General features: G+C 41.4%; 2 protein-coding genes across 8 annotated transcripts in view; one reads left to right on the plus strand and one right to left on the minus strand.

Moving 5' to 3' along the window:
- POU2F1 (POU class 2 homeobox 1) overlaps positions 1-26,797 on the plus strand; it is a 179,583-nt gene that overhangs the window by 72,446 nt on the left and 80,340 nt on the right. For 2 of the 7 annotated variants that reach the window (XM_045982519.1, XM_045982520.1), the window contains exon 1: positions 25,516-25,619. The exons of the other annotated variants lie outside the window; for them this stretch is intronic. In XM_045982519.1, coding sequence (XP_045838475.1) covers positions 25,592-25,619 — 28 coding nt within the window. In that variant the 5' untranslated portion in view covers positions 25,516-25,591. Of the gene's footprint in view, positions 1-25,515; positions 25,620-26,797 lie in introns of those variants that run through there. 7 annotated transcript variants of the gene reach the window in all.
- LOC123927733 (von Willebrand factor A domain-containing protein 5A-like) lies at positions 223-14,387 on the minus strand. The gene is made up of 3 exons (XM_045982525.1): positions 14,376-14,387; positions 12,492-12,494; positions 223-1,452 (listed from the first exon to the last, which is right to left on the minus strand). Exon 3 carries the CDS (start codon positions 1,383-1,385, stop codon positions 261-263), a length of 1,125 nt encoding a protein of 374 aa, XP_045838481.1. The 5' UTR covers positions 1,386-1,452; positions 12,492-12,494; positions 14,376-14,387; the 3' UTR covers positions 223-260.

Genomic DNA, 26,797 nt, shown 5'->3' on the forward strand with positions numbered 1-26,797 from the left:
ATATTGTTGGAAAATTTAAGCATTTCTGAAGTTGGGGGTGTTAGGGTCCGTGATCAAAGGAACGAGACTGACACAAAGCGAAAATCAAGGAAAGCTTTATTTCGCGCCATGCATCGAAAATCAAACCAACCAGTCAGAGCGTCTCTTACAAAGAGGTGACAACGACCAGGACACCAACCCCGATTACTTCCCTTACCCGACGATTCCCGCTACCCCACGACTCCCGCTACCCCACGACTCCCGCTACCCAACGATTCCCGCTACCTAACAACAGCTGCTACCCCGTGGCCCCCCAGGTTAGCTTGCATAAGCTTAACTCTCCTCAGTGCCTCCTCCATGGTCTGCTGAGTGTATTTCACACTATTCGGAAAGAATGCCTCATCGGAACTTCCGAATCCATAGATATTGAAATAACAGCCCATAGGCAAACTCTTCAGCAGCAAAATCAGTGTTTCCTTGGCTGCCTCTATGCATAGCTGAGAGTTCTCCTGTTTATGTATGAGGGACTGCGTACTTCCTGAACGGTCTGTGAGGAAGATGAATTCTCCAGAGGTGGCAGGTGACTGAGATTCTGGGATATTTGGGTAGAAATACACTATCGCAGACGGATCTTTGATGAAACCATCTGAGTTGTCTCCAGGTTGCCCCCTCTCCACAGCTACAGTGGGGGTATGCACCTCACTGTAGTAAATCAGGAGTTCCACATCTCGATCGAATTTGTGTCCATCAGCCAAGGAAACCTGGGCAGAAGTCTTATCTTCTCCAAGGTACTTGGTAGGACTGAAGGGGCAGTTGGACTGGATCCTCTCAGTGCCATGCTGGGAACTGACGGTGGCAACTATGCTGAGTGTAGAGGGCAGGTCCTCCAAGGGAACGACAGGAGTCTTCATATCAAGGCAACTGTCCTCAAATGATCCAGAGCCACGGTATCGAGGATTCAGGACAGCTGGGAGCACGTAGCGCAGGGCTCTATCTGCTTCCAAGGGGAGCGCCTGCACATACTTCAGGGAGATTGCTACATTCGACCCTGGGTCCAGGTTCCCCACACTGCAACAGAAGACGTCCTTGGAGTACTTGTCCTCCTCCAGTAGGAAAGCTTGGCGGCGGCTGCTGATGGCACTGTCACAGATGCTGTGGGCCTTTGTCTTCTCCTTTAATTCTGCTTTAATTTTCTCCCCATCCAACTCGGCCTCAAAGCTGTAGACAGCTGAGTCATCATCCATGGGGAACACAAAGAAGGTCTCCAAAGGAACTTCCTCCTCATTCTTAGAGTTTAAGGTAGCAAACACACCAGCCACAAACTCACGAATGGACAAGGTCACAGAGATGCTCTTCAGGGGTACTGGTTCCTCTCTGCGGGTTAGTAGGCCACCCTGGAGCACCATGGTGACGCGGGACTACAAGGGTGGCTTCCAGGTGAAGAGAGAGCGGAGAGCAGTCTCCCACTGTTGGGTCCGTGACCAAAGGACCGAGACCGACGATGGCCCTCCCGATGATGGCCGCTTCCCGATGATGATGCTCCGACAGCGCTGCGCCCCGGCGAGGCCGCTCCCCGGCTGGCAACGCGACGGGGGGGTAGCCAGTGTGAAGAACACTCGTAAGGACTAAGAATCAGAAAATGGATCAGAATTGAAGCTGTGCCGTCACTCACGAAGTGTTCTGAAGTAAATCGTGCAATCTTGCACGTAGTGTCCTTGTTCGTCCAGTGAAGGGATTAGATTGATTGTTGCTAACATTTCTCTCTGCTCTAAAACCCTATGATTTTTATCCTTTGCTATTTGCAAGAGCCAGGAGAGATAAATGTTGCCTTTTATGTTAGATTTGATTCTAAGTCTAATGACACAGGACAGTGGTGCTTACACTATTTTTGTTAAATGGTAGGGAAACGCTGAAAGAGGGTTGGTGGTGGTATGAATACGCGGTGTGCTATGTTACCGTTAGCCGCCACTTCTGTTTCCTTTAGTGGCCTGCGCTCTTCATCTGCCTTTCTAATTTTTCTTAGTATTGAGATGATTTTAGTACAAACAAGTAGTGTGTTTGTAAAAAAGGGCCCAGCCGGTATGGTAAGATGTCTGGATAGTTTAAAAAAAGAAAAGATGTCTGGATAGTTGATGGTTTCTAAGTACGGGCTGGTCTACAATACAGCACATTTTTTAAAGGTTTTATTTTCTCAGGGTGGGAGGACGTGCTGGGTACTTCTCTCTTGAAAATTAAGCCTAAGCCTAACATTCTCTTTTCTACCATGTTAGCATGTTGTTGAGGAAGTTTCCTGAAGTGAAAATAAAATCTGTTTAGTAGCATATTCAAGTTTAGGATAGATAATTTTTTTTTAAGATTTTATTTTTAAGTAATCTGTCACCCAACATGGGGCTCGAGCACACAACCCCGAGATCATTAGTCGCACGCTCTACCGACTGAGCCAGCCAGGCACCCCAGAAGAGAGAATTTTAATAGTCTCATTTGGGTCCCAAATAGCGTGAGGTCATGGGAGATGGTTTGAGCGACATGACTGTAGGTGCTCTGGTTTCTTCCTTTGTGGTGGGCGAGGTGAAGTCTGGCTGCCCCGGAGAAGGGCCGCTGGCCGGGAGCTCCTCACGTCCGGCATGCCTGGCACACTGTCATAACTTGTTTTCTTTCCAATTCATGTTAGAAAATGCACTTACGTTACCTTATCTCTTCTCGGTGCCTCTGAACTGGGGAGAAAGAGCTAGTGAGCCTTCTTACAGGTAGATTATATGTTTTTCTATCTTTTTAGTAATAATCTGTATAGATATATAATATCTTTTGTAATAATCTGAATAGGAGAGGGAGCAATGACAGTACGTACTAAATCCCAAGTCAAGATAGGTTCTTGATCGAGTTTAGTTAAAATGCCCATTTATTGATCCTTCTTCTAATAATTGTTAACCATTCCTCCTTGTTTGGAATTTTTATCTTGACTTTCTACTTTGAAAGTTATTAGCAATTCTAACGTATTTTGGCTTCACTGTCTGGAGGGAGCACTGAGTAAACAGGGTTCTAGAATCATCTGCCATTAGGTTAATGACTTTAGGATTTTCATCTAGAGCTTTAGAAATTCCTGTTGTCATTTTTTGTGGCATATGAACATTACTTTAGGGGCCAAAACTGTAATAAAATATTTATTTTTTTTAACAGTGTTCTGTGGAACCGGTTGCTTGATGTTGTCATAACCAGTGTGATGTGAATGTGTTGTGGAAGGTCTGTCTCTCTACCACGTTGACCAGAAGGCCTTCCTGTCTACCACTTTGAACCCCTTGAGGGTCACTGTTAATTTTTTGTTGTAGTTTTCTGATGAGTGGTTCAACTATGAAATAAGTCAAAACTTGAACAAGTATGTTCTGGAGGTGCTGCTTTCTACTAGAGGTGGTGCGGAAGGGTCTGCCAGGGCCGCCGTCGTATTAAAAAACTGTTACTTTATTTTGTCTCAAAACAAACAGGAAATGGTTAACAATTATCTGAAAAATCTTCTTTTGTATTTGCTTGTTTCCTCTTAATTACAGAACTTTCTCATTTTATAACAAATCTTTATATTTAAAACCAGTATTGGGGCACCTGGGTGGCTCAGTGGGTTAAGCCTCTGCCTTCGGCTCAGGTCATGATCTCAGGGTTGTGGGATGGAGCATCAAGCTCTCTGCTCAGCGGGGAGCCTGCTTCCCCTCTCTTTCTTTGCTTGCTGCTCTGCCTACTTGTGATCTCTCTCTCTCTCTGTGTCAAATAAATAAATAAAATTTTTAAAAATAAAAAAAAATGAGGGGCGCCTGGGTGGCTCAGTGGGTTAAAGCCTCTGCCTTTGGCTCAGGTCATGATCCTAGGGTCTTGGGATCGAGCCCCGCATCGAGCTCTCTGCTCAGCGGGGAGCCTGCTTCCTCCTCTCTCTCTCTCTGCCTGCCTCTCTGCCTACTTGTGATCTCTATCTGTCAAATAAATAAATAAAATCTTTAAAAAAAAATGAAACCGATATTGTCAAATGCACTAAAAATAAATAGTTTAACTAAGAAACGTTTAGTAATAGAACAATTTCACAAAAACTATGTATCTTGAAACCAAAAAACAGATGCATATGCTAAAAATTAACCATTTGTTGTAAATCTGTACATACATGTGCCTATAGGTACAGAAAAAGTAGAATCATACCTAGAACTCATCTAACATAGTCCTCTTTATACGCAAAGCACTTTACTGTGAAATATGGGAATTATTTGAACATTACTGACTTCAGTCATGGAGGCTGTTCTTTTGGAATCTGATAAGCTAGAAATGTTGGTGCAAATATATAACTAAATTAATATACAAAATAAAAAAGAATAGTTGAGACTGAAAACCTATAACTTAATATTGACCAGGCACAATTAACAAGACGAGATTTTGGAAATTCAAGTTTGTACATTACGTATGTGCATGCACATTTGGAGGTTTGCAGAGTTGCCTCTAACATAAGTGGTAACTACATTTCTTAGCAGACTCCAGTAACTGATCTAATTATAATCAAAGAGCACCAAATTAGTAACTCTAAATAACTTACATATATGTTATTGGTAGGTTGCTTTTAACTTCAGATAATGAAAACTCAGTCTGGCTTCAACACAAGGAAATTGGCTTGGCTCATAGGATTGAGAGCTGCAGGGTCAACAGCCTGGGCTTCGTGTTGCTTTGCCCTCGGGTTCTTCCCCTGATGGTTGCAAAACACCTGATAGCAGCAGCAGGTAGCTTCCTTGTTGGAATCTAGAGAATGGGGAGTAGCCACTTACTTTCTATTAAAAGTGAGACTAACTGTCCCAGAAAGGTTCAGGAGCTCTGTCCTTGATTTCGTTGGCTAGAATTGAGTAGTGTGTTCTGGATTATGGTCTATTTCTGAACAAGTCAGTAGCTGGGATTGACCATTCACATCTTTCCCTTGAGCTGAGGTCATTTGCTAAACAGCATTGCCCATTTCCAAATGGGGAGAATTGGGGTGGCCATCAGGATGTACTATTACTGTAGTCCAGAGTGAAACCTCAGAATGAACGGAATTAGCATCTGCTGTAAAAAAACAGTATAGAGGTTCCTCAAAAAATTAAAAACAGAAATACTGTATGAGGCAATAATTCCACAACTAGGTATTTACCCAGAGAAACTGAAAACACTAATTAGGAAAGATCTATGCACCCCTTTGTTTGTTGCAGCATTATGTACAATGGCCAAGATGACTGTGTAACCCAAGTGTCCCAGCTTTATGCATAATGAATGGAGAAGATGTGATTATACACACACACACACACACACACACACAGTCCTCAGATTATTCAGCCTTTAAAAGAAATCTCGCCCTTTGTGACAATATGGATGGTATTATGTTGAGTGAAATAAGTTGGAGAAAGACAAATACCTTATGATTTTACTTATATGTGAAATCTTAAAAACAAAACAAAAGGGGGCGCCTGGGTGGCTCAGTGGGTTAAGCCACTGCCTTCGGCTCAGGTCATGATCTCAGGGTCCTGGGATCGAGCCCCATGTCGGGCTCTCTGCCCAGCGGGGACTCTTTGTTCCCCCCTCTCTCTGCCTGCCTCTCTGCCTGCTTGTGATCTCTCTCTCTCTGTCAAATAAATAAATAAAATCTTTTAAAACAAAACAAAGGAACAAACAGAAAACAGAAACAAATTCAAAATCCACAGAACAAATCGGTGCCAGAGTGGAGGGAGGTGTGGGGATGGGCAAAATAATTTGGTGAATGGGATTAAGAGGTACAGACTTCAGTGATGAAGTAAACGAATCACGGGGATGAAAAGTACAGCGTAAGGATTATAGTCAGTAATAGCGCAATAACGTCGTGGGTGGCGGGTGGTGCCCACGCTTCTCAGGGTGGGCACTGGGCAGTGTATGGCATTGTCAGTCGCCGTGCTGTACCTGGAACACAACACTGTATGTCAGCTACACTTCAGTAATGAAACCTTTTTAACTCAATAATTAGCGTTTTGGGATCAGTTCTGGACCACTAGTAGCAGCGAGACAGTACTTTGACAGTCACTGGTATAGTGAGAATGGGCTGAGGACAGACCCTAAGCAACACCAACATTTAACATTACAACGAGGGGCGTGTGGATCAGTCTTCTAGTTAAATTTATTTTGTGTGTATTTTTAATTATGAGCTACTAAAAGCTGTTCATTTGGCCTTATTTCATTAGTTCTAACAGCACATTTCATATTTGATTTACTCAGTGGTTTTCTCTCTTCATCTCTGGTTACTTTAATGTCACTAGCATGGTGTTTCTTTCAAAGAAAGAAGAAAGTGCTGCCCGTTGTCTTAAAGGAAACAGAGAAGGGATTATAAATGGGGTACTGAAGTTAAAGCAAAAATGAATGGGTATTTTGTAGCGTGTTAAATGTCTAATGAGTTAGATACTGAGGAGGAATGCATTCTTGTATGACCTTTTTTTGGGAAGCTTTTACATGTAGAAACTTCAGACTTATACCTACCTACATGTTAGGTATCTTGGAAAAATTATTATTCTTTTATTATAAAGGAATAAATGACAAGATTTGCTACCCCGTGTGTGCAGACCTCAGTGATTAGAAACAGGTTGTGATTGGTAGTGGGTTGAGTCTCTTACGCGCGACAACCCTCTTCTCCTTGAGGTACCACGAGCAGACCGTGTGACTCTCGTTTACTTGTGCTTGGCATGGGTAGGGCCACTGCTGACCTCTGCACCATGGTTTTTAGGCCATGAGTCACTAGCCAACAGCCTCAGTTCAGGGGCCCATGAGTTCTGCTTTACATTTTGTGAAAAAACTGATTGCTGGGCCTCCAACCCCCAGAGTTTCTGATTCAGTAGGTCTAGCGTGGGGCCTGAGAATTGACATTTCTAGTAACTTCCCAGATGATACTGATGATGCTGACCCAGGTACTGCACTTCGGGAATCACTGTTGTGAAACATTTATGTTTAATAAAAGCAAGGAACAGTCATGCTGAATTTGTTTAAGGAAAAGATACATGGTACTTACTACTGTTTAGGTTAGACTGTATTGTTTTTTTCTCTCTGGTTGTTGGCTATTACATTAAGTGACCCACAGGGAATACTCCCTCAAATTATATTTCGTTAGTAAAAGAACAGTTACCTTTTGATAATTGACATCTCTCAACTTTTGACAGATGCGTTGATTATGGCTGCTGGGCTGAAAGCCACTTTTGGCCTAATGAAAATACTGGCATTATTTTGCCTGATGATCCCAAAGATAGGATTTTTTTTTTTCTGTTTGTTCTTTAGTAAGGTACGGTAATTGTTATTTCACTCAGTGAGTACTGAAACTTTAAACCGGTCTGAGGCCAGTACAACCCTTTGCTGTTGCCAGCTGTGCATGTTTCTATGGAAACTCTAGCCGGATTACTACTGTAAGGAGCACACCTGGCTTATTTGCATCCAATTTAAGTTGGGGAAATTTCAAAAGAATGAAAGGTCTGTAGACGTGTCAATGGACAGCCAGAAAGAGCTTGTCATTTGTAACCATCATATTGGTCTAAAGAGGAAGAGTGGGGTGGGTTTCCCTTCCTCATTATAGTTCATGTTTCTGGAGGGTTTTGCTTGGTATGCTAAAGTTTATATTTGTTTTGTGTATTTGTCTCATTGTGTTTTGTTTTTGTTTTGGGAATATCCTTTTAAATAATCTAATATATATCTGTAATTAAATATCTTTATGATTTTAAAATTCTCTTAAAGAATTTAAAGTGCATGTAGATCAGACTCTTTTTCAAGAAAGGAAGAATTTAATTTCTTTCCAATTATACGTTGTGATCAGATGTCTTAGTTTTTGATCATAGTTGCAGAATTACGGCAGAATTTTGTGTTGATCTCTACTTTCAAGTGTTAGGAGCTACTCTGAACCCCTTCTCTCACAAAAATAACTTTTTTTTTTTTTTTTTTAAAGAAGGCAGTTGGAACTATTTACGTATTGGATTTTGTTTGCACCATTGAACTTAAGCCTTGTTTCAGAGTTTCATAAATGGTTAGGACCATCACTGAATGTATAGAAAAAAATTATATGGACTAGTTACGTGAGCACAGAGTTACAGAGCACAGATACATAAAATTTAGGTGCTTTTCACTAATAAGTTACAGTACTCAGTTATACTGACTTATACTAGTTGTACTAATTGTTATGCTAATTCAAACATAGCTATATAGTACAGGTATATGGCAAATGAGAGTCAGCGCATGTACTAACTTCCCTTCCTTGGTTAAGGCTGCTTGAACTTTCTACTGGTCTGAATTCTAAGATTTTCTGGCAGAGTGTGGTGATCAGCGAATGATGGTGAATTTCCATACTTGTCTGTGCCAAGTTTTTCTTGTTTTCCAGAGACAAAAATGTAATCCTGTACCTTTTTTTTTTTTCCGGAATATTTTGCAGTGACGGTAGTATACGTTGATCTGTCACCTGTGAACATGTGTGTGTGTGTATATGTGTACATATGTGTATGTATAGTGTGTGGGTGTGTGTGTATATAAAGCCAGTTGAAGTAGGTACTTGTAAATTTGGAAGGAGGTAATATTGGATTTGGGGATTTTTTTTTTATTAGTGAAATATACTCTTTAAAGAAAAAAGTAGGCTACTTTATTCAGCTTTATGAGAGAGTAGCACCTTGTAATGCATGTTCCAAGTATCTTCTAATTCACCTCCAGTGAAGTCAGGGCAGGTGCTAGTGTCCGGCAGATGAGGAAGCACAGGAGCGGGGCGCGCCTCCAGTCGCATGTGCTCGGAGAACTACACCCTCCCGGGTGGTCCAGTGTTCCCCACTGTGTATAATTGCTCCCCCTTAAAGTGTCAGGTTATTTTATGCGATTTACTCAGTATTGCCTTTTTCTCTTTTTGTATTCATAGACTGGAAAAGTAAGAAGAGCTTTCCTGCCCTTTTAATTACCAAACTACTCTCAGTTTTCAATGAATCAATTCAAAGAAAGAATGCAGTCTTTCTATACCTGGTAAATATTTTCTGCTCATAAAAGCTATTAATTAAGTAGCTCTGATAAATCCAGGTGTTCATGATGCGTGCCTTTAATTTTGTGGAATGACTATAAAAATGACTTATCATATATATATATATATATATATATATATATGATATTAGCTCTGAAATTTGTTTGATATTTATTGATGTGATGGAGTGATCCTTAGAATGCCTGTGCCCTAGCCGGCGACAGAAAACAGTTTAGGATTGGCCCTAGTACTAAATTAGACTGTGCTGGGTGGTTTCTTTTGTTTTGTTTTTGTTTTGGGGGCATTTTTGTTTGGTTTTGGAAAAAGTTGTGAAGTTGATGCAAATAGTGTACATAAATATCGTAAGTTTTCTCTTTATTTGGATAATATAACACTAGCAGTAATCCCTGTGTGTCAGTTTAATAGTACTTTGTAAATAATAGTTTTACAGAAGTAATCTAGTAATCAGAACATTAAACCTGCATTTTTCCATTTTACGGATGACCTAAGTGAAGATTAGCGAGAGCAAGTAATTTGCTTAAGGAAGTTGAGCTAGCGGGCATAGAGCTGAGGTCAGACTTGAGGTCGGAGCCTGCATACTTTGATTCCTACTCCAGTGCCTTCGAAAATTCTTATTTTTTAAGTACCTTAGGTAAGAATTAACATCCCTAAGAGAGTAAACAAATCATAACAAAATTCCATATGGGTCTAGTGTACAACTTAAAATGTTAATGTAGGAACAGAGAGGACAAAATGGGTCTATATATATGCCACATAGAATACTTTGTCTATTAACAATGGTATTAACATTAATAAGCTACTAGGTACCATTAAAGCTTTTAGATACACTTTATTTAAGCCTGAGGTGAACCCTTGGGCATATTTTGGACCTGTTTTGCAGAAAAGGAAACAGGCTTTCAAAGAGAGTGCTGTAGCTTAGGATGGTTAGAAGTGGAGTTTAAAACCCAGTGCTCTCAGACTTAAAAGCGCATTGCTAAGCTGTGAAGCCTGTTGATTTTTGGAATTAAAACTCAATCATAAATCCAGCCTATCCCATGTTAACTATTACTGATGATAGAATAATTTCCTCTCATAATTCAGCCATCCAAAATCTGAGCATTTTAGGGACATATTGAGGTAATGCAGAGAAACCATGTCTCCTCTCTAATGATTTTAACCATAAGAATCATATTAGCTCTTTTTATAATGTCGTTTAAATGTGTAGGTCTTACACCCCTCTACAAAAGAAAGGTGTTTATAAAATATTTGTATATTCTAAACATGTGCTTAAACTACACTAACTAGAGCAAGTTGAAAGGCGTATTTCCTGTGACGGAACATTTGTCTCCGTGTTTTTACTTACTATAACTGATCAACGAGCAGTGATTATTTTTCTAAAGTATTTTTCAGACAGACCTTTCAAAATTAGTTAAATGTTAATGAAAGAAATCAATGTTACAGCAAGGAGTATCATTCAAAAATTAATACATTTCAAGTGTCTGACTGGCTGATAAGTAAAAGCTTATTATCTGAAATGAAACGGTAATGATCGGTAATGATGAAAGTACAAAGAAAATGCCGTCGTCTTTACTAAAGTACGCAGCGCACCCGAGTTTGCGCAAACCAGGTGTATCTTTGCCTTAAAACCTGACTTAGCCTCTGAGACTCGCCTTTCCCCACGAATCGTCACCTGCCTGGCCCAAGGAGGGTGGGAATGCTTAGAATGTAGACGATGAGATACTAAAAATACACTTCATTAGCAGATCGTGCGAGGCAACTGTTTTATTTCTGGTAGTGTGGAGAACTTACAGCAAAGAAGTAATTTGTGTGCATTTTAACCTGTACCATTCGAAATGAGAAACGTAGTTAGATGCCTGGTATATCTTTCTGCTTGGGGCAGTCATATGTCAGGACTGGATGAAAGGTGAGATTTTATTGTTCGTTTTATTAAATTCTTTCTAACCGGAGCTTGCAAAGATGGTATGAAACTTACCGATACAGTGACGTTTTGAGAAGATTCCGGAGTCGCTTACCTGGCTTCGTATTTCTTAGAGCTGCTCATCACCGGAGTAGAAGGGAAGGAGGTGAGGCAGGGCTGGGGCCGCGAGTGTGTGTTGAATCCCGACTCCGTTGGGCATCTGCTGGGCACAGTTTTAGCAGAAGTGCAGAAGTACAGGAAGTAGAGCCAAGAGAAGTACCGTGTACAGAATTAGGCGTTGCTTTTGTTAGGACGATCATCTTGTTAATCCACCACATTCTTTCATCGTTTGCTCTCGGCAGCACCAAATGCTCCTGTTTCCAGTGCTCTGAATCACAACCGCCTGGGATTGCTGTTTCGGTGCTTATGTGCAGAAGGGCATCGGTTTTCTGGGGGGTTTTTGTTTGTTTGGTTTTTGGTTTTGATGGGGGGGGTCAAGTTTTAAATTTTCAGAAAACCGTAGTTAACAGTACTGCCCTGTAATACTTAAAAATTTGCACAGAGGGAGATCTTAGGTGACGTGCTCTTGCCACACATGCAGAAGTTTTTAATGAAGGAAAAGGAGGGGAGGAAGCTTTTGGAGGTCATGGCCAAGTTTATGGCCTTGTTTGTACTCTCAGAGGAGTATACTTACCGCTGAACTTACCAAGTTGTATACATTAAATATATACAGCTTTTGTATGTCAAATATAACTCAATAAAGTGTATTTTCAAAAATGATTGCAAAGGAGAAAAATTACACTTCTTAAGTGTTATTTAAGGATTAAAGCATGAGAAAAAAGCAGGAATCAGCCATGTCCAGATAATTGTAACATTATTAAGACTCTATTCTTACCATGTACAGCAAAGGTGATCTTGGGGCCTGTGGATTAAAAGTCAGTTAAAAAACATAGAAATGAAAAATAAAAAAAGGGGAAAAACCCCAGAAATGTTCAAGAGTATCACTTAAATTTTTTATTATAATAGAAAAAAAATCTTGACTATGGTATTTATTAAATTATCTAGCGCATAACAATACCATTATCATTTTTATAATTCTTGGTTATTTTCAAAATAATTTATATTCTCATTTTAATTTTAAGAGCAGATGTGGGTGAGAGCATAATCTTCATTTCTCAAATGAGGAAATTAAGGTTCAGCTGTTGTGTTAAGTTTCTTAGGGATGCCATAGCAGGGTACCACAAACCAGGTGGCTTAAACAACAGAAATTTCTTACCTCATGGTTCTGGAGGCTAGAATTCAAGGTTAAGGTATTAGCAGGGTTGGTTCCTTCTGAAGGCTGTGAGGGAGGATGTTTCATGTCTTCCTTCTTGTCTTGCCTCTGTTATGTATCTGTGTCCAAATTTTCCGTAAGGACACCAGGAAGATGGGAGTGGGACCCACTGTTGACCTCCCTTAACTTGATCATTTGCAGAGACCCTATTTCCAAGTAAGGTCACACTCTTCTTTTGGGGGACACAGTCCAGCCCATAACAGACAGTCTTTCAGTCAACATCTCTTAAGTAGGAAAGGTAAACATATCACATTGTCGTGCCGATAAAACAGTAAGTTTTAAAGGCATGTAAAAATAGATATATATAATATATTTAAAATTTATTTGCTGATATTTTCTTTTGTCTGGGTAGATTTTATTGAAAACTACATGAGATTCTAAAGTATTTGATAGAGGGATGCCTGGTTGGCTCAGTCAGTTAAGCAGTTGCCTTCGGCTCAGGTCGTGATCCCAGGGTCCTGGGATCGAGCCCCACATCAGGCTCCCTGCTCAGCCGGCAGTCTGCTTCTCTCTCTCCCTCTGCCCTGCTCATGCTCTCTTGCTCTCTCTCTCTTTCTTACTCTCTCTCAAATAAAATCTTTAAACATGAATAAATAAAGTAGTAGTTAATAGAATTTGGGGTTGTGATAGGTTTCAGGCTCTTTTTTGGGTATGCAGTATGTTACCGGTTGTGGAAAGGTTGTTTGGTTCTCAGTGCTCCATGAACTCTCCCTCGTGCAGTGTAGAGCCTTATGGTGTGGACTCCTCCGTATCTCGAGATGTCCAAAGGAATACTGTTTCAGTTGTTTCAAGTGCGCTCTGACCGTAGGTAATCTGTGCACTGCATGATTCTGTAAGAATCGTGCTCCTGTCAGTGTTCATGTGCACCTCGCAATCTGAGACTTCCGAGGGATGGGGAAGGCAGGGCCCCACTGGAGTTAGAGTAAAACACTGGTAGTTTGTTGAGCTCCCCCACTGTTTTCCTTTTTTTTTTTCCCTCTGCTATTGTTTTATTTTTATTTTAAAACACTCCCAGTACCAGTGAATAATCCTATAAATAAGGACATTCTGCTGCATAGCCACAGACATAAAATGCAGGAAATTGGCGGTATCACTTTACTGTCAACTAATCCATGGACCTGATTCGGATTTGGCAGGTTGTCCCCAAAATGCCTCCATAGTAAAAGTACCTACTGCAGGATTCTACACAGCATGTAATCATCCTGTCTCTTTAGTGTTCTTCAGTCATATTCCTTAGTCTTTAATTGATTTTCAAGACTGTGACACTTTGGAAGAATATATTTTGTGGAATATCTTTGAATTTGTGTATGTGATTTTTGATTTTTTGTGGTTTTGGGTTTTTTTTTTTTAAAGATTTTATTTATTTATTTGACAGACAGAGATCACAAGTAGGCAGAGAGGCAGGCAGAGAGAGGGGGACGCAGGCTCCCTGCTGAGCAGAGAGCCCTATGCGATGGTGGGCTCGATCCCATGACCCTGAGATCATGACCTGAGCTGAAGGCAGAGGCTTTAACCCACTGAGCCACCCAGGTGCCCCTTTAAAGATTTTATTTACTTGTCAGAGAGAGCACAAGCAGGGGGGTGGCAGGCAGAGGGAGAAGCAGGCTCCCCGCTGAGCAAGGAGCCTGACGCCGGAACTCAATCCCTGGACCCTGTGATCATGACCTGAGCCAAAGGCAGGTGCTTAATCAACTGAGCGACCCAGGCGTCCCTGAATTTGTGTTTATCTGGTAGTTCCCCATGATAGATGCAGGTTCTGCGTCTATGGCAGGAATATCACAGAAGTGATGTTGTGTTCTCACTTCATTGTTTCTGGTAGTGCACAATTTTGATTTGTCCCTAGACTAAGTGACCTTAATTGATCGCTTGATTACGGTGATGCTTACCAGGCTTCTCAGTAAAGCTGCGTCTTCCCTTTGTAATTGCTTAATATTTTGTAGAGAAACTACATTTTCATCATCAAGTTTTTAGATATTTTATTAGATTGAGCATTTCGACTGAACTTATGATGATGATGGTGGTTTCCAAATGTTGACTTTCTATTATTCTTTCTGTATTTATTATTTGGGATTCTACAAGGAAAAAGCCTTCTTTTCTTCCTGTTTATTTATTTATTTATTTATTTTTTTGAAAGATTTTATTTATTTATTTGACAGAGAGAGATCACAAGTAGGCAGAGAGGCAAGCAGAGAGAGTGAGAGGGAAGCAGGCTCCCCGCCGAGCAGAGAGCCCGATGCGGGACTCGATCCCAGGACCCTGAGATCATGACCCGAGCCGAAGGCAGTGGCCCAAACCACTGAGCCACCCAGGCGCCCTGAATTTCTATGAGTAATGATTATAATTTTTTAAAGACTTTCATTTATTCACTTGAGAGAGAGTATGAGCACGAGCCGGCAGGCGGGGGGGGGGTTGGCGGTGGTGGAGGGGGCATAGGGAGAAGCAGACTCCCTGCTGAGTGAGGAGTGTGACATGGGGCTTGATCCCAGGACCCTGAGATAACCTGAGCCGAAGTCAGACGCTTAATTGACTGACACTTAACGGACTGAGCCAAGCACCCCAGTAATGGTTACAATTTATTGTTTTTATTTATTTTGTCATATTGCCTGAAATTTAGTCAATAGAAGGGCCTTTCAAACTTGCTTTTGTGTCTTTTCTGCATATTCCCATTGTTCTTAGAGCACTCCACTACTAATTTCTTCACCAAAACAGTAAAAAGAAGGAAAGGAAAAATAAAATGCAGAATTTCAGCCTAGAAACAAAAAGCCTCCATGAAGATACAGAAAATATAAAGAACTAAATGAAAATTTTAGAACTGAAAACAACAATAACTGAAACAAAAACTCAGTGGATGGCTCACAGCAGAGTAGAGTGGATGGAATGAACTGGAACATAGAACAGTAGAAATTACCCAATTTGAACAAAAAGGAGAAAATAGAACAATAAATGAACAGAGCCACAGGGACCTGTGGGACTGTGACAGAAAGACCACAGAGGAGAACAGAAAGGGGGGTGGTCTGAAAAATTCTTGTAGAAAGACTGGCTGAAAACTTCCCAAACTTGTCAGAAGATACAAACCTATAGATTCTAGAATCTGAGCAAGTTCTAAACAATATAAACCCAAAGTAGTAATAATAAAGTGTTGGTAAACTAAAGACAAAGGAAAGATCCTGAAAACAGTGAGAGAGAAATGATACCTTTCCCTGTGGAGAAAACCAGTTCCAGTGTCGTGGATTTCTCCTCAGAAACCGTGGAGGCCGAGAGGCAGTGCATCACATTTTTCAAGTACTGAGAAAGAGCTAAAAATACCAACTTCTGTATTCATCAAAAATATCCTTCAGGAGTGAACGGGAAATCAAGACATTCTTAGATGAAGGAAAACAAAGCATTCATCTCTGGTAGACCTACCCGATAAGAATGGCTAAAGTAATGAAATACGTAGTTTTAAATCAACAGAATATACTTAGGACTTGTGTACCAAAGACTACAAATGCTGGCAGTAAATCAGTTTCCTGAATTTCAAGACTTCTTGCATAGTTGCAAGAATGAAGCCTGAGGAGATTGGTGAAGAAATTGACACATTAATCATTGGAACAGAAACAGAACCCGAAATAGGTCTACACAGGTATAAATGACTAATTTGTGACTAAGGTACGAAAACATTTGGAGCAAACAGAGGAAGGAAAATCTTTTTGACAAACAAAGAATTAAAACAAACAAACATTTGGAGCAAACAGAGGAAGGAAAATCTTTTTGACAAACAAAGAATTAAAAAAAACAAACCACCTTTACTCTTCACGCTAGGAAAAAACATAGAAGGAAACCTGTAGAACAGAGAAATTGATGAATAGTTCTTAAACATGACCCCAGAGGGGCAGCTGGCTGCTTCAGGCAGTACAGCATGCTGCTCTTGATCTTGGGGTTATAAGTTCAAACCCCATGTTGGGAGTAGAGATGACTTAAACATAAAAATCTTAAAACAAAAACCCAAAACACATGACACCAGAAATACAGCCTACAAAAGGAAAAAATTGATAAATTAGACATTATCAAAATTAAAATATTTTGCTGTGTCCATTAAAAGGATGAAAAGGCAAGCTCCACAGTGGGAGAAAGTATTTGCAAAGCACATATCTGATAAAAGGCTGACATCTACAATATGTAAAGAGCTCACAAAACTCAGCCCTATGGAGGAAAAGGAACCCTCATACACTCTTGGTGGGAATGTAAATTGGTGCAGCCACTGCAGAAACCAGTATATATGTTCCTCAGAAATTAAAAATACAATTACCATATGAGCTAGTAATTCTGTTACTGTGTATTTACCAAAGAAAACACTAATTCAACAAGATACACGAATCCCTGTGTTTATTGCAGTATTATTGATAATAGTGAAGATGTGGAAGCAGCGCAAATGGCCCCTGATAATGGAGAAAGAAGTTGTGGTATATGTCCACACAATGAAATATTACTCAGCCATAAAAAGGATGAGATCTTGCCACTTGTGAAAACACGGGCAAACCTAGAAGGCATTATGCTAAGAGAGATAAGTCAGACAGAGAAAGACAGATATCATGTGGTTCCACTTACATGTAGAATCTAAGAAACAAATGAACAGAAAGCAGAATCAGACCTATCAATAGAGGAAAAAACTGATGGTTGCCAGAGGGGGGAGGGGTTTGGGGGGCAATGGGCACAAATGGGGGAGGGGACTGAGAGATCTAGGCTTCCAGGTATGGGATGAACAAGTCACAGGAATAAAGGACAGCGCAGGGAATATAGTCATGTATTGTAGTCGTGTTGGATGGTGACAGGTGGTAGCTATACTTGTGATGAGCATAGGTGACATGTAAATTTGTTGAGTCACTGTGTCACATACCTGAAACTGATGTGACGTGTCAGCTGCACTTAGACCTCCCCTCCCACACACAGTGGAACTCAGTTCTAGAAATCAAAACAGTCCTTTAGAAAAGGGATATTTGGGGATTTTTAGAAAAATCCGAAAGAATTGAATAGACATGTCACTGAGGGGGATACACAAATAATAAGCACATGAAAATACGTTCTGTAGTGCTATTTATTAGGGAAATGGAGATTGAGACCATTGTGTGATGTCACTACACACCTAGTAGAACGGCTACAATGAAAAGTAATAATATCAAATGCTGGTGTAGATTTGGAGAACCCGGATCTCTCATACATTGTGGAATCCTAAAATGGTACAGCCATTCTGGAAGGTATTTGGGAATTTCTTCAAAAACTAAATATACACTTACCATGTGACCCAGCAGTATCACTGCTGTGCATTTATCCCAGAGAAATAAAAATTTGTCCACAAAAAACATATACACGAATGTGCTTTATATGTTATAGACAGGAGTCCTTTACCAGACAGGTCCTTTGCAAGCCTTTTCTCCCAGTGTGGAGCTTGTGACCCAGTGTACATCCCAAACATGAATGTTTGTAGCACCGTTCTTGGTTTAATAACTCCAGACTGGGAGCTACCAAAAGTCTTTCCATAGGTGAATGGTTAAACAGATTAGGGTACATCCATACTATGGAATATTCTGTTCCGCAGTAGAAAGGAATGAACTGTTGACACACAGAACAGCTTGTTTAGATCTTAAGGGTATTATATTGAATAAAATATGCCAACTTGAAATGGTCATATATGATATGATTCCATTTTTATAATATTCTCAAGATGACAAAATCATAAAGGTGGATGGCAGATGATTGGTTGTCAAGGCTGCAGAATAGCCAGAAGCGGAGGAATGAGTACAGCCACAATAGGGTAGCGGGAGGGAATTCTTTGTGATGAAATGGCTCTCCTGTATTGTGGTTGCAGGGTGGTGGTGTGGTCTACCTACACCTGTGACGGTAAGATGACAGAACAACACATACCCTTTACACCAGCGTCATTGGCTTGGATTGGTAGCATGTTGTAGGATGGACTATTTCAAACAAAAAGAGATTCTGTCATTGCTCTGTGGTTTTGGAGAAACAGATAGTTACCTGACAAGGAGGGGAATAAAGGAAGATCTGAGGTCATAACTTTTGAACCTGTCTTTATACGTTCGGTGGGTAGATGTCTCATGAGTTCATCCAGGGAGGAGAGAGACTGTAGAGAGACTGGCAGTCAGTCCATGTTTACGGAATGACTGCTGCTATACCGTTGACATTGTTAAAACGTATTAGTAGCATCTGATTAGTCAGAAGAACGCCTTCATTAGTTGAGTAGAGAAATGTGTCTTTGAATTTCTATCTCACATAGACTCTGGGATACTTACTACCGTGTATCTTCACACAAATTTATGAAACCGAGAGTAAGAGACACAGAGAGGACACATCACCGATATCATAGATGCAACCTAATAGTTCAAAGGGACGGGTGGGCATCATTAAGCAGCATGGGGTTTCAAATAAAACACAATAAATAAAAGCCTGAATTTCATGGCTTTAAGAAATGGAATCAGAGAAGTCACATTGCAGTCGTTAGGAGAACTCCAAGATCAGCCAGAGATGTTGAGACAGGCTGTAGGCCTCTGTGAAAGCTGTGCCGTCACTGCTCTTCCCCTCCGTGGAATCTTCTTACTTGCTGGTCATGTTTGGAGTGATTGTCCAGTACTTCTTTCTAATCAGCTGGGAGCATTCTGTGCCTCAGCGCTGTGCCCCGACTTCCTGTCCCACTGCCCGGCGGCACCGAGTCAGTATTTGTTGAATGTGTTCGTGCATGACTTTGCACAACTCTGTGAAGTAGAAAAAAGAAAAGACAGTTACAGAATCAAATCGGAAGACAGGGTGAGCTGGACAGGTGCGTGCAGTGCGAGGGCGACCCTTCAGTAGAGCTGTGCGGAATTTAAACTTCACAACCGAGAAATGCAGGATTGCATTCTACAGTGATATGTCAACTAAAGGTCGCCGCAGTGTTCGGCCGCGCGACGGGTGGGCTCGGTGCACGACGGTGGTACGTGTGTTGGCAGAAGTTACGGAAAAGCGCAGAAGCTCCAGTCTCTTCACTCGAATTCGCTGCTGTCCCGCGGGGCGGCTCTCCTAGCGAACCGGCGGCCGAAGGACTCCTCGGACTCACGGCTGCCTGCACGGTTCCCGCTTCGACCGCGCTGTCGGACGCCCTGCAGGGAGCGGAATGCGTTCGTCTTTCTGTCCGTGCTGTCTGCCGCCCCTCGGAGGCCGGCCAGCCCGCAGCACCGGTCCTTGTCTGTGCTCCCAAGCCTGTCCCGTCGGGTTGGACTCTCACTTAGTTCCACGGTTTAAACCGTTACTATATCAACTAAGGAAGAGAAAAGGAGGAGATGACGTCTCTGTGAAAACTTCAGTTGAATGTTTTGAAAAGAGTAGATAAAGGATAATGACTGAAAATACTGCTGAATTAGATGCGAGAAAAGAGCTGTAAAATATTAGGGACAAATTGTTCTTTAAAAAAGAAAGAAAAAGATTCTGTGCTCTCAGTGCTTGATGTGTCTTTTAAGTTCTTGCCTTTTTCTTTTAAAGGTTTGTTTATTTTAGAGAGAGCGATTGTATGCAGGGGGTAGAGGAGCGAGGGAGAGGGAATCCTCCAGCAGACCCTCCCTGAGCGCGGGGAACAGCACACGCTCGGTCCCAGGGCCCTGAGGTCATGACCTGGATGGGAACCAAGAGTGGGCTGCTTAACTGCCTGAGCCACCCAGGCACCCCGAGTTCTTGTCTTACTTTTTTATATATATTTTTAAAAGATTTATTTATTTATTTGACAGATAGAGATCACAAGTAGGCAGGTGGGGGGGGGGGAAGCAGGCTCCCCACCGAGCAGGAAGCCCAATGCAGGGCTTGATCCCAGGACCCCGGGATCATGACCAGAGCCGAAGGCAAGGGCTTTAACCCACTGAGCCACCCAGGCGCCCCTTGTCTTACTTTTAAACCAGTTTTTCAATCTGTGGGTCATGAAGTCAATTCAGTAAGTTGAAATCAGCAGTTAAAAAATATATATCATATTGTACTACATCTGAGGAGCATTGTTTCATGAAATTCTTCTTGAGTTTTTTGTATTCTTAATATATATGTAAAATATGAAAAGCTTGAAAAACAAAGCTCAAGAAATTGAAACTGAAAATACTGGAGTAAGTATTAAAGGTTATGATTCACCCAGAAAAGAAGAAACTCAAATGAGTGGATTCAGTTTTAAAGCAAAGGCTTTGGTCCGCCCTCAAAAGATGACTAAATAAATGTATGTTTATGTACTTTCTGTTAACATGAAATGTCTATGTATATAATGGTTTTACGATATTTAAGTGACCTTTTTAATTGACCAATCAACTACAAATCTCTGTGTTATGGGTAAGAGTTTCAGCATATTTTATTTTACTTAAACGTTGCTCTCGTGCCTCCTTGTTATGTCTTTTAGCCCCTGCTTTCTCTGCCACTTAGTAGTGTGACCTGCAAGTCATTCTCTAGGCCTCAGTTTGGTTTTTAGGAAAGAAAACAGTCCTCCGGCCTCTTGTACCCGGCAGTGCTTATCGCCAGAACGATAAAATGGATTCGGTCCTGGTGTTTGCCCACCGAAGAGTTTTCGTAAATACAGCAGACATTGTTTTCTTAAATCTGTTCTTCTTAAGCTCTGAAATTCCATATTGCAGTCTTGGGGCCGGGGAGGGGATCAGTCCCCTAGACTGTGATACTCCGTGCATAGGGATAGTGGCAGTGCTGATACCCATCACTTGATTTTGGATCAAGAAATTTCCAGATCCTAGAACGTTCTTTCGTATTTGAGCCTTAGTAAATTATTTTAGGCTTTCTGTGGGTGATGAGTTTTGGGATGAGGTTTTTGGTAAGATACCGGTTTATAATTCTTGAGCTAATAAAACATTTTTGTATCACTGAGCACCCGCTGAAGCAGTGTCCTTGTTTTCTGTAAAGAAGCTCGTGAAATTAAAGTAATGGTGGATTTTGAAAATAGGTGAGAATTAAAAAGACAATTGCAGGAGCCTGGGTGGCTTAGTCCTTAAGCAGCTGCCTTTGGCTCGGGTCATGATCTCAGGGTCCTGGGGTGGAGCCCCACGTCGGCTCCCTGCTCAGCGGGGAGCCTGCTTCTCCCTCTCCCAATCCCCCAGCTTGTGTCCCCTCTCTCCCTGTGTCTCTCTATCAAATAAATGAATAAAATCTTTAAAAAATAAAAAGGCAATTGAGATTGCCTAGGCGTGAAAGCAGTGGAGCTAGGAGATGAAAAGTCCTACCGAGAGGCAGACAGGATGTGCTGGGGACCAGTTGCCGATTGTACCTTCCCGTTGCCCAGACTAGCTGGACGGCCAGTCCAGGGGTGTACAGTCGGCTGTTCATCTGGCCTGTGACCAGGTTGGAATTTGATAAGTGAGGTCGTGGAGTACAGGCCTGCCTCTGTTCCCTCATACTCAAAAGATGTGTTTTAAAAATCTAGTTTGTCATTGAGTTGTTATTGTCCTCAGTTGCCTTTCTAATGAGACCGAGACTAGCCCTATGATCATGAGTGAAAAATTACTCTAATACAGATGCTGTGAGCCATGAATTCTGGATCCCAGAAGAGCATTTCTTCCCCTTCTTAAAGAAAAGGCTTGGGTGCCTGGCTGGCTCAGTTGGAGGGGCATGCAACTCTTGATCTCAGGATCAGGAGTTCAAGCCCCGCACTGGGTGTAGAAATTGCTAAAATAATATAATAATAATAATAATAATAATGAAAAATATAAAAAGCCTCAGTTTTAAGCCTAACTTTGAAGTATGTGAATTTTAACTTTGTCTTTCAGCTCCTTTTTATACTACTGTACGCTACTATTTCCTATTTTCTGCTTTCTGTGAACCCTTTCCCCATCCCCCAAGTACAGGTCAGCTCACAGCATTTATTTTATAAGAGTATTTACTGGCCTTTTCCCAATGGGAACAATTATTACCACCCTAAAACTCCTCAATGAAGTGTTAAAGGGAAGCAGTTGAATTGGATTAATTTGTGCTAGAGTGTGAATGACTGACAGCCCTACAAAACTTTCCAGAAATTTCTATTTTTAGAAGGGTATTCTTTTTAGGTTAAGTTTTAATCTGATATTTCAGACAGAGGGCCCAATAAAGTGAATGCTTGAGCTTTGTGGGAAAGCTGTCTGTTCCCTTCTTTTGGGTCTAACTTTGCCATGGTTGGGGGAGTACAGGGGAGAGATGGATGGTAGCCAGCCTCCTACAGTCCATCTGTAGAGGCCTAGACAGCCTTCTAGTATTTAAACCTGCCTTTTAGAATGCACAGAATACCTACATCGAGGGTGGCGAGTGGGAGTTTTCTTGTCCTTCCCATTGTAATGAAGTCCGCTGCATGGGTGAGGCTCCCGGTCACTCTGGACAGCTGCATCTCAGCACTGCCTTCGCTTGTCCCTCTTCCTGTTCTGGGGTGAGGATAACGAATGACTTGCAGCAGAGGGGACAGGGGTCCCTCTCTGGATAGCAGCCTCTGTCAGCTGGTGAGTTCTAGGCCCCCTGCTATGCAGAGGCCCTGTGCCACTCTCTTGGCTTGAGGGAAGGGGGTGGTTAGTACACTGCCAAGGCCCTGCCCCTGAAAGGGCACCTTCCAGCAAACACTTCGTAGTTGGCAGTGATGGCCTGGTTGAGGCTTCAAGTCACACTTAGCTGATTTGTGAAAGACCAAATTGGTGTAAGAAAGGTAGCTTAGAAGTGTCACTGCAAACAGCATAAAAAGTAGGTGGTGAGTTGCAGAGATTGTCTATAATAAGTACAGGCAGTAAATGTAAAGTTTTATGAAGGCAAAAGAGGAGGGAAAGAAACATACATTGATGTCCCCTCCATACCAGTCACAGTCACTGCTTCTGACTTTCTCACCAAGTACAGCTTGTATAGTCCAAGGCTTTCAAAACTCATTTGGATTTTGGATTTTGTTGTGTAATACAGTCTTTATTGTTTTACTAAGTGTTGGGAATTACTGTTGAGTAAACTTGGTGCTCTTGAAGGCGGTAGCTTGCTTATCCTGTGTCGTGGTCTCTGTCCGCTGGCACAGCTGCCTCATGCCTTGCCCCACGATCAGGTCTGAGAGGCACAGGCCCCTTTATCCTCACAGCAGCCTCGTGGAAAAGATCTCTCATTTTACAGATGAGAAAATTAGGGTTCAAAAAGGGAAGGAACTTAGTCTCCCTGGTACAGAGTGGTAGTGTTACATTTCTCCCCTATAAACTCTGCCCTCATAGGGATTTTGTGATTCTGCACAACGGAAGGACTAGCAGTACAAATAGAGTGCTTATATGGAACTTGAGAGAGGGTTTTGGTTCCTACCTAATTTATTGACTTGCAAAGAAATCTTTTTTAAAGTTCTGTTATAGAAGTCTTGTCTTTTGTTTCCACAGATGCACGTTGAGTTTAATTTCAGCCTTAATGTTGGGAAAACATACGTATTTTGGGGGCATTTGGGTGGCTGAGTTGGTTGATCATCTGCCTTTGGCTCAAGTCGTGATCCCGGGGTCCTGGGATCCAGTCCTCCAGCAGGCTCCTTGATCAGAGGGGAGCCTGCTTCTCGCTCTGTCTGCTGCTCCCCCTGCTTGTGCCCTCTCTCTCCCTCTCTCTCCCTCTGACAAATAAATGAATAAACATCTTTTTAAAAATACATATTTTTAATAATCAGACACATGGCATGCTTGAAGACTAGTTCTAAATAAAAAGTTGTTAACGGGATAATACCCTGGAGAACTCCCCTCAATTCTAGTGCACTCTTCTGTGTATCTGTACATACTGGACTTTTAGACACAAAATCTTTGTCACCAGTTATTAGTGTCCTCACTACACTGAAAACAAGCTGTGTAAATCTGCCGCCCTTTTGAAGCCCCCCATGCCTGCTACTTCCGTAAGTGTGCCACTGGGCCGCAATGTGTAATAATAGGCAAGAGCTCAGGTTTTGATATCAGCAAAATCCGATTTAAAATCTGACCCCAAATTATTAGTGTCACATTGGGTAAAGTGCTTCAGCTCACTCTGCCTCAGTTTCCTCTTTAAAAAAAAAACCACAACACAAAAAAGTCAGTAATATCTACTTCATGGGATTTTTATAAGTCTTTTCCTGAGTTGTTTATGGTGATTACAGTGGAATGTCCTGTCATAATGCCTAAACAGTTTTGGACTGATGTTTTACCTTGTAAATTGAATAGATATATTCTCTGGTAAAGAGTATAAATATATATTTTTCCTATACATGAGGTGAAATTTACTTGAAAAGACTAAGTCCATAATTTGTGTGACCCATTTTTTTGATGATTTGATATTGTAAATAATGAGCCGTCTTCTACTTTAGATTGATTTCGACGGGGCAGGATGCTGCAGGATATGAGGCATTCGGCTAATCTGGTCTGTTAATTTAGTCGTCTGAAAAGATTTACAGATGATGAATTTCCATACTCTTGAAAATAATTTTACAGCTCTTGCACGACTTCTGGGTTTATATTGTTGCCTTGTTTTAAAGCAGGACTTTCCCCAGACAGTGCCCGTTAATATTTGGAAAATCCCCTGTCAGTAGGCACCATCTTGACAGCCCTGCGTTCTGCTTCTACCTGGCTAATTGTTTCCTTGGGATTATTTGGATTGTGTAGAAAGCTTTTTGCAAATCCTCTTATTACTGAAGTCATTGTTGCCAGCAGGAATAAGATGAAAGGTGCTTAAGTCTGCAGAGTTGTTTCTAATTTGTACGTGTCATTTCAGTGCTCTTTTAACAGAACTCAGTCTCCTGTCTCTCCCTTCTCCCCCGGTACTATCTCAAGTTAGGTCCGAGGAGCCAGGCCATTGGAAGAAATCTCATTTTATCCTCCTAATTATTATGCTGGCACTCAGGAGATAATTTTTCCCTTCATGCACTGCCAATTAATATGCAAATGGGCTGATAAATATTTATGCAATGATTTAAATTATGCAGGGAGTGCTTTCAGTGTGTTCTGTAAATGAATTGTTCGTGGACTTCAAAGTGCTGGCTGCTGTGCTAACGAGGAGAGATTTGCATAAGGCCCTAATCACACGCATACTGATTAAGCTTCATTATGGAAACTGCCAGCTGCAATCTTTGTTTCTATTTTATTACAAAAAGGGGAACTTTTCATGCTTCAGTTGCCTTGACAATGTCAGTCCTAGCTGGTAGGAGAGACTAAAACTCCTCTGAGCAACTGAAGTTTCCTTATTCAGTTGGAGATTGCTATGGTGTAACTGAAGTTGTATTTTGCCTCGCCCCTAATCCACTTTCCACCTCCCACCCTTGTTCTCTTAAGAACATAGTGTAGATTTGTTAGAAATAGTAGTACCTTCGTCCCCCCACCCCAAACTGCTACCTGTTTCTTCCTTGCTCCGGACTGCCCGAACTCTAGGCGAGCTCACAGCAATGCTGGACTGCGGTGACTGTGTTCTAGGTGGGTACCGGCACAGTTCTTTCTTACAAGCCTTAGTATGGAAATGGCGTGTGCGGGGTTGACTATGCATAAATGCTTAATCGCATATGCAGCCCGCTCGGGGAGGGAGGGGAGAGGTGGATTGAGCAGAGAAGTAGGAAAGCGTTTGCAAGGCACGAGCATACTTGAATTTGCAGTAGGTCCCTCCCTACCACCAGCTCTTCTGGTTCAGAGGACATTTTCAGTAAATAGTGTAGATTTGGAATTCACCTTAAACAGAGTACATTTTTGCTTTTTGGAAATATCTATTGGGAACATTTCATGTAGTTCTAAAAAACACTCTAAATCTGAAACAATGTTATAAAGTGTACCTAAAAAATGTGTACATATTAATAAAAATGTTTTGCATACCTAATGTCAGTGTCTTATATAAAAACCAAAAATGGACAGTGAAAAATAAGGCGGAGCCGCAGTGCAGAATGGCTCCCATGAATACTGACGCAGAGGGCCATCGCAGCGGTTCCTGCCATAGGACTGTTCGTTGATCAGTGTCCAGCTTTGAGAAACTACCAACTTTTCAAATTTTGGCCAATATTAGCCTTTTTTATTAAAAAAATCAATTTCTGTTCTTCGGAAAACAATTTTAAGTGCTGGAAAGCCTATATTGAGAGTTCTCTCTGTAGAACAACAAACCTGTTAGGAGAGGGGGTGTGACGCTTGATTATATAAACTGTCTTGGTAACTGAGATTTAAAATAGATTCAGACGCACTGTGACTCCTGGTGGCTCTATTTTGTGTTGAGATTTGTCTGTTTGTATGCAAAATTCTTGAAACCTCCTTTGGTTACTCTGGTCACCTGGAGAGTCAGATGCTATAAACTCCCAGGATGTAGGTACTTTAGGTTGAAAACCTTTGCAAGTGATTTTTTTTTTTTCCTGTGCGTCATTTTTCGTGCTTGAAAATTTGAAGCTTAACCCCCCCCCACCCCCATCTCCTTCACAGTTGCTAAGGATAAAATTAAATGATAGTTCTGAAAATGTTTACATTGTTAGGCAGAAGGAATGACCTAAACTCAAGATAGTAGTAATATTTGTGTAGCACAATAAAAACCACAATTAAAACAACAAACTGATGTCAAGAGTTCCATCTGAGAACAGTTTGTAGACTGTGTGTTAGACTCATACACAGCTCAGTGTGCC

This window comes from Meles meles, chromosome 17 (assembly GCF_922984935.1).
Source record: "Meles meles chromosome 17, mMelMel3.1 paternal haplotype, whole genome shotgun sequence".
NCBI lineage: Eukaryota > Metazoa > Chordata > Mammalia > Carnivora > Mustelidae > Meles > Meles meles.

Excerpts from the sequence above, each read along its gene's own strand:
- LOC123927733 (XM_045982525.1), bottom strand. The coding sequence starts at position 1,385 with ATGGTGCTCCAGGGTGGCCTACTAACCCGCAGAGAGGAACCAGTACCC.